An 8,052-nucleotide genomic window follows, 5' to 3' on the forward strand; every position below is an offset into this window, starting at 1 on the left:
TAATGCAGAAAGGATTCCACTTTAAATAAATGTATATATTTGTAGACTAAATATGGGTAGATATATCGGATAATTATGTAAATATGAATATTTTTGGTAATAAAGTTTCTAATTTTGTATAGGTATGAAAAAATCCCGTAAATTTACAATTTAAACTCGCAAATAAATTCAAAGAAAAACAAAAACTAAATAGAAAAGAGAATATTTGGCAAAAGAAGCCAACTATTTTGATAGATATTGAAATAAATAAGCAAAAGCAGACAAAAGATTCTGCAAATGCTTTTAAGTTCACCGACCAAAAATCACAAATTAAAGGAAAATCCCGAATAGGCATAGGGAAGGAAGCAGTAAATTAAACTCCAGGTCCAAACCTATGAAGTCTATACAACTTCCTTTTTCAAATCGCCTGAGGAAGTCAATTCACGAACCTCATATATCCTAACAAAACCTCTATAGAAAACCCTTTGATTATTCCATTGGCTAAAGCAACCAATATCACAATCAAAGCAACAAGGTGCGCTCTTGACTTCATTTTATTCTTTGCCTTCTTCTTCTGTACTACTCCTTCCCTAACAACTGCAACCAACAAAGAAAAAAATAGTAAAATAAAATAAAGCGTCAAGAACAAATACAACTCACATCAGAGGCGGAGCCAAGATTTGAAGTTCTGAATTTTAATCCTTTTAAGTTACTGAGTTCTAGTTAAGTTAATAAAATGTTATAATCAATGCATTGTTTAAAATAAATACAGGATTTTGACCAAAGCAACCCTTGATTGTAGTTTTTAAACAAAGATTGTAACTTATATGCATTGACAATGCAAATAATTTTTGCACAATCGGTATATTATAACCTGTTAAAGTAGGTAATTTGTTTTAAATTTCAGGTTAGTAATCATTTTTTATGGACGGCTACCTATAATTATCTATTATGTGATCCCATCATGTGTGAGTTCGCGAGAACCCATAAGTTTTTTCCAAACCTTATATATGTACTCTCTCTTTTCACTTTTGCTTGTCCACTATTAACTTTGCACACCCCTTATAAGAAATAATAAATAAAGTGCATAATTTACCATGATACCCATATTAATTGGAGTATAGTCTTAGTAAATTTGAAAAAATAATTTGGAATGAGTAATTAATCTGAAGAGCAAAACAGAAAAAATAAATTATTTTTCTCTTGATATGCGAAAGTGGACAAGTAAAAGTGAAAATTTAATTTTAGAATAGTGAATAAGTAAAAGTGAATGGTGGGAGTATAAAGATATCCACCATAAATATTAGAGTGTGAATCTAAGTTGGTAATTTAACATATACTTACAGTTTAACATCAAGGGGTATCGGATAGAAGAGCAGCCCTGATCTTATCAACTGTGCAAGCAATGAGTCTGTTGACAGTAGCAACTGATCCAAGGGAAAGCTTAGAGGTAGGAACAGAATCAACCAAAATCTGAAATGCAATAGTGAGGAGAGATCCACCAGCAATTCTGCCTGGAGGACCATCTGGTAGTATAGCAAATCCAGAAGGTAGAAGCGCGACGTAATCAGGATCTCCACCATTTATTACTGTGTTCATAGCAGGAACATCAACTGGTGCATAAACAACAAATGATCCTGTTGGATCTCTGCTGCTCTCTTGCAATATCAGCATGTTGTTTTGTGTTGAGTTTGCACTACTCTGCATTTCAACAACCAAATATTGGAATGCGCGTTAATTAGTTAATCCATATAGAAATAATAATGACCCAGTAAAATTCCACAATTGAGGTCTGGAGAGGATAGTGTGTATGCAGACATTATTATCCCTCGGGAGTAGAGATGCTGTTTCATGAATCATAACATGGAAAAGAAAGTAAAAGTGAAGATTATATTTGCTTACATTCACTCTCAATATGGAGACAGAGTTGCCTTTTTCCCTGCCATTAGCAATATGAACCAATCTTTGAGTAACACCTCCATTGGATAGAATATCCCACTGTGATTAGAGAGGTACAAGTGCAAGAGTTAGGCTTCAATGCTTCTAGTAAAAAATATTCAAGACATCCCATCCCAAGATAGCCCGTGGCCCATGAGGCTTGACCAAGGTCGGTCTGGACTGACCTGTGGGCTAAATAATGTATTTAATTAAAAATATAAAAAAATATAGAGAACTAGAAAGTAGTCCAATCTCAAATTGGTAATATTTTTATGTGAATATAAATAATTTTTATTCTTAAAATTTTAGTTATTTCTTAATATTTAACTAATTAACATTTCATATTATTATAGATTTAACCGAAAATGAAGATGTTAAGATATCTTTGTTTCACAAGAGGATTCAAATGTATTTGATGAAGATGATTTGTTGGTGTTGGATATGCCATGAGCACTTTGAAAATATTTTTGAGTAGTTTGTTTTGAGTATTGACTTTTAACAAATGAAATGTTGTCCTCCTTTTTTGTGTTTTATAGTAATCTATTAGAGCAATATCAAATGTTATTAAGTTTTGCAAAGTGGTGGACCGGCCCGTGGGGGCCATGAACACGTAAGGCTGGGTCGGGTTGACTATTTTAAGGCACATTGAAACAGTGGGCCGGCCCAACGTAGCTCGTCAAATGCCAAAAGCCGCATGGGCTGGCTAGGCTGGGCTGGGTTAGCCCATATTGACAGCTCTACTTGTAAATCTTGTAGATTAGTTTCGTAAAAGAAGAGGGAGGGGAATCATGAGACAAAGCGTACCTCAGTCCTAGTGTTTTCATCACGGAGAAAATCAAACACTATTTTCGGAGAAATCGGGAGCCAGAAGGTAGTCGCAGCGCACATCACAATGCCAGGAGGTCTGCCTGGATCATTAATGCTTTTCCTAAACATGATGCGAACATCATTTTCTGAACCACTTCCTGAGAGAGTTGTCCATTGATGAGCTGCCGTAGCACTAACTCCAGAACAATAGCTAATTACCATTCTCTCCGCTAGCTTCAACACATTCCTTCTTCCCTCTGGACCTCCTAATACTGTATAGGGAAATGATTAAAGAAGATAAGAACGTCAATTCAGGAATTTAATTTCAAGAACTAAATTTATTTTTCACATCATTCAAATGGTGTATTATTGTACTTACTCATATTACTCATGTTATCGTCGGGTAAATTTGTGGCCATTGCACTTGCTAGCCGTTCACATTGTCTATCCAAAGTAGCAATCCAACGCTTTGCCCCGAATGCAAGGCCAGAATTCAAAAGAGGCTTGTAAATGTTATAAATTGCTATATCGTCTGCCTCTACATGCTCTATCCAGGTGACCTAGACCATGGTAAAATGTTGACTTATAAGAATTCTAATGTATAGTCTCGTCATTTAAATATAGACAAACTTGGTAGCAGTATTTCTTTTTTATAACCGAGAAACTTTGAAAGCTAGATGGTTCACGGTTCAAAATTTGGTAGACAATGAGCCCATTTCTTTACCATTATCCACTTAAATATCAGGCTTATAATACGATTATTTAGAAGGATTTACCTTTGAGTACCCATTTGGCATTGCTTGAATTAGGCATCCTGAGGGCCTTCGCCGGCAACTAGCAGTCGGGGTAGCACGCAGATAGTCGAGGGAAACGTCGACAACTGCCCATATTCCATCAACACTTCGTTTACAATATCTTACGAAGTAGCAATCTCGAGTTGGAACCTGTGGAAATGGTACTTGAAATTCTGCAAATATCTGCCAAAAACAATGAATAAGTGACACAAAATTAGAGGCAGTGAAATCTTCACTAATAATATAGGTATCCTAGTGCAAACAATAGATGAAGAAAGAAAAATTAATGAGGAAGAACATCAATGTATTACCAGTTGCAATGCTCCATTGAAATTTCCCACAACTCCAGTTGATAACACATCCACCGTAACAGCCGTCGACACAATACTTGAGAACATACTTGACCACTTATTCTGGTGATCAGAAGAACGACAAAAGATATTACTCGCTCTGTTTCAATTTAAGTATTTACTCCAAAATTGCCTAGACTATTAATTGGTAGTACTTGAAATCAAATGTTTATTCTAAAGTTCACAATTTCCTATATATATATATATATATAAAAAAACAAAGAAGAAGAAGAGTCTGCGTCCACGCAGCTTTCGGGGAAAGACCGCACCCCAAGGATGTAATGTACACAGTCTGCCCCAATGCAAGCATTAGTGGCTGTTTCCACGGCTCGAACCGGTCGTGATATAGTTGAAATTATAAATTCCTATATATAGCTGAAATTGTAAATAGGAGTAAAATGAGTGTACCGCGTCCATGAGAATTTCAACCAAGTTGATAGGATTCAAGAAAACAACAGCAGTATCTTTTGAAGCTTCAGTCTTAAATCCTTCAAGCTTAGGTCCAATTCCTATAGGGAATAATCTAACATACTCTTCTTCATTTAGAAAATTTGTTCGACCATCAACACTAGGCAACCAAAGTGGTTCTCCCATTTGAGCCATTTGAATAAACTCTTCCATTGCTGCAACTGCTAACTCAATTATTAACGGCTTCTCGGCTTCTGTTGGTCCGTTAAATGATGATCTTATAACCTCTCCGTTATTTCCAAATGCATTTACAAGATCAAGTGAACGAGGCGGAGTTACTGAAGGCGAGTAATTAACGTTTAAACTCGAAACTGGCTTGCCCACATATTTTGCTGCCAAAGCTGAAATTCGATCAACCTGCTTGAAAAGAAAGGTCAAAAAATATAAATTAACAACCAAAATCTTGCAAAATATGTAAATACCATTGAGTCACTTTTTTTTCTTTTAATTTACCTCTTCTTTTAGTCGAGCATTTTCGATCCTCAATTGATTTTCTTCATATGACATTTCACCTAAACTGATTTGTGGGCCGCCACATATAGGGCAAGAAGGGCAAGAAGTAGCATTGTTGAGAGCTTCACGGAGTTGCACGTGTTCAGTCCTAAGCTTTTCATTTTCATCTCGAAGTGATGAGAGCTCGGAGCGCTCGTTTTGATTCTGCAAGGGAATAATAGCTGGAAAAGTTACATATTCCAAAAAAATTATGTCTACTAGCTAGCTAGTCCATATACGTAATTGTATACCTGACTATACATATATTATATATCTGTCATCTACTTTTTTATAGACGGGCTATAGAGGTAAAAATCCCATAATAGTTCGCACCCACAAAATAGAAAAGTTAGAAGGACTAAGCTTGTTAGTGCCATTCGTGAATGATTAGCAAATTGCGTCACAAGGGTACAAAATAAATAGGAGTATCTTGATTAAGTGCTTGTTATATTAAGAAAATGACGGTTCAAGTGTGAATGCATTTAATTACAAAAAGGGTCAAAAGTTTTTTAAACTGGATCTACTATTTTAACAGATACTCCCTCCGGTCCAAAATAAGTGATTTTTTAGATGTTTTCACACAGATTAAGAAGTCCATCTTTTAGCATTAATTAGCAATGAAATTGACCATATTAACCTTTACTATCTCACATAAACACTCCTAACACATACTCCAACACTATTTACTCCAAGTACAATGTAGGAAAAAAATAATTAATTCATTCTTGAAATCTGAAAAATCACTTATTTTGAACCACAAAAAAAAGGCCGAAAAATCACTTATTTTGAACCGGAGGGAGTAATTAAGAACAAGTGTCTGACTCCAAGTCTAGAGGAGTGGGGATGTTGTTCGTACTTCATAAAACAAGCACTATTTTGGTACAAAAATGAATTATAGTATTATACCTTCATTTGGGTACGCTTATTTTGGAACCAAAATTTCACTTGTAGCGGCTCTAACCCTAGTTCATGACTGAGCTCCTTCCTTTGCTTGTCATCTGGGTGTGGACACTTCTTAAAGAAACTAATCACAAAAAAATAATTACAGATTAATAGCATAAATAAATTAAAGTTGAACAAAAAGAAAGAGAAGCAAAAACAAACTCTAGTTAATTTTTTCATCTTTTTGTTTTGTTAGTTCAGAAACCGCTATTCGAAATCTTAGTGAGACATTGTGACGTGCTTACTTTTCCATTTCTTGGATCTGATGCTGAGTGTGGCGGTGATAGCTCTTTCTCCTCTCAGGCTGATTAGCGTCTTGTTCATCACTGGATTTGCCTTCTTGATTATTGTCATGACTACCGGATTTGCTGTCGAATTCCTCCTCCGTTAGCAGCGGCATTAGTTTACTTTCCGATGTGTTTGACGCCATGTCCAGTGAATGAAGCTGACTTTCCATTATATTACCTGACTGCTATACAAATGATAGAATGTTCACAGACTTTAAAAAAATATTGAACATCAAATTTTCGAACAGATAAAAATAGAGTTAATTCACTGTTGCTAGGACATTTTATTTCTATTTCTTTGTTGCACAATAATAACAATATATCCAGCGTAATTTCACAAATAAGTCTGAAGAGGATAGTGTATACGCAATTTACTTTTGTTTTATGCCGGTAAAGAGACTGATTATGAGAGACCAGTTCTGTCTCTTTGTTGCATAAATAAATATACACAAATAGAAGTTTGAGAAAAGGACACAAGTCGTTTTCCAAAAAAAAAAAAGGGGTCTATTTATATTAGTGTATGTCTCAGTGGATAAGGACCAATGTTGAAAATGTGTGAAAACAAGCCTTTGGTTTGACCATAATTTATACTGTCTCTCCTTTAGGCCCCAGGTGGATGTGAGTTGGTTGGGTGGATGAGGCTAAGACCTAGACGCGATTTTCAGTTCTCGAGAAGGATTTTACTCGAAAAGGCAAAAATGACTATTGGTGAACACGTTAGCGAGATTAATCAATAAGTATTGCTTTTTCCCTTTTCGGATTCTATCTCCTTTCGTGGGCATTTGGACATAAGAATTGTGAAATTTCGAAAAAAAGTAAAAAAAGTTTTAGAGAGATAATGGTATTTTAAAATTAGAGTTACATATGGACATGAATAATTTGGAACTGTTTTGAATTTTTTGTGAGTTATTTGAAGAGAAATTTTAAAAAATTACTTTTTGGAGTTTTTCAAATTTTAAAAAAAATTTTAAAAACTTTAAGTAAAATTTAAAATTTTCATGACCAAATATTGATTTCCAAAAGTAAATAATTTCTGAAAAAAAAGTGATTTTTTATGGTCAAACAAGACCTGTTTTTTGGCGCGAGGGGTATTTTTTTTTTTCGTTTTTGTTTTTCTTTCCTTGTGTGGTGTTCTACAGGTTTCGATCATACTATTCCAGATTTATGCCGCGTAAGATTTACTTGCGGAAACACATGAATATTTTCCATCTTAAAGCTTCATTATTAATTTTAACTTTTCAATGAAGAGTCTATTAATAATGACGAATTCATTATTGATGACAGTCTAACTAAAGAATAGCCCAGAAATTCCATCTCCACAAATGCCTAACAAAACATGCATTGCTACAGTAGTAGTGAGGACTTCATAAAGGCACATAGAAAACTAAAAATTTCAAAAAAAAAAAAAAAACAACAACAACAACAACAAAAGAAAAATAAAAAGTATTTAGAATTTACCTGACCAAGCGGGAGTCCAGAAGATGAAGAAACAAATCCAACATCATTCCCATCATTTGCAATCATCGACGAAAATTGGTTTGCCGGATTCATAATTCCGTCCTACTTTCTCCACTCAGCAAAAACCCTAAAACAGTGTAACATAGTATAAGAAAAGTCAACGAGAAACTCCTTAGATTTATATTCTTAATCATTTCTATTTCATCTAATTGATTTTTCAAACTACAACTCCATCCGTTCCAATTTATGTGAACCTGTTTGACTGGACATGAATTTTTTATAAAGAAATAAAGACTTTTGAAATTTGTGGTCCCAAACAAGTCAAAAAGGGGTCCAGAATATTTGTCTGATTATAAAAGCTTCGTAGAATTATAAGTTTAAACTAAATTATTTCCAAATTTAGAAAGGCGTCATTCTTATTGGAATAGAGCAAAAAAGAAATAAGTTCATGTAAACTAATTAAACTGAAACAGAAGGAGTAAAAGTTATATACTAAACAGCTGCTTAACTCAGGAAAATTGGTGGGGGTGGGGGGGG

The 8,052-nt window shown here is 34.5% G+C and overlaps 1 protein-coding gene across 2 annotated transcripts; it reads right to left on the bottom strand.

Moving 5' to 3' along the window:
- On the bottom strand, positions 205-7,604 carry LOC109229230 (homeobox-leucine zipper protein ROC2-like). Of its 2 annotated transcripts, XM_019394604.1 has the most exons (12): positions 7,516-7,604; positions 6,016-6,239; positions 5,735-5,852; positions 4,790-4,993; positions 4,277-4,693; positions 3,830-3,931; positions 3,501-3,701; positions 3,104-3,284; positions 2,722-2,996; positions 1,882-1,977; positions 1,324-1,680; positions 205-576 (listed from the first exon to the last, which is right to left on the bottom strand). In XM_019394604.1, exons 1-11 carry the CDS (start codon positions 7,579-7,581, stop codon positions 1,333-1,335), a joined length of 2,232 nt encoding a protein of 743 aa, XP_019250149.1. In that variant the 5' UTR covers positions 7,582-7,604; the 3' UTR covers positions 205-576; positions 1,324-1,332. The 2 variants fall into 2 exon arrangements, with proteins under 2 accessions (XP_019250149.1, XP_019250148.1); XM_019394603.1 differs by lacking the exon at positions 7,516-7,604 and having other exon boundaries at positions 6,016-6,260.

Source organism: Nicotiana attenuata, chromosome 7 (assembly GCF_001879085.1).
Source record: "Nicotiana attenuata strain UT chromosome 7, NIATTr2, whole genome shotgun sequence".
Taxonomy (NCBI): Eukaryota; Viridiplantae; Streptophyta; class Magnoliopsida; order Solanales; family Solanaceae; genus Nicotiana; species Nicotiana attenuata.

What these genes read in the sequence shown, in the direction of transcription:
- LOC109229230 (XM_019394604.1), bottom strand. Translation starts at nt 7,581, where the DNA reads ATGATTGCAAATGATGGGAATGATGTTGGATTTGTTTCTTCATCTTCT. An exon ending in ATGCTCGACTAAAAGAAGAG is followed by an intron (nt 4,694 to 4,789) that starts GTAAATTAAAAG and finishes CTTTTCAAGCAG; the next exon opens with GTTGATCGAATTTCAGCTTT. An exon ending in TGCCAAATGGGTACTCAAAG is followed by an intron (nt 3,285 to 3,500) that starts GTAAATCCTTCT and finishes ACCATGGTCTAG; the next exon opens with GTCACCTGGATAGAGCATGT.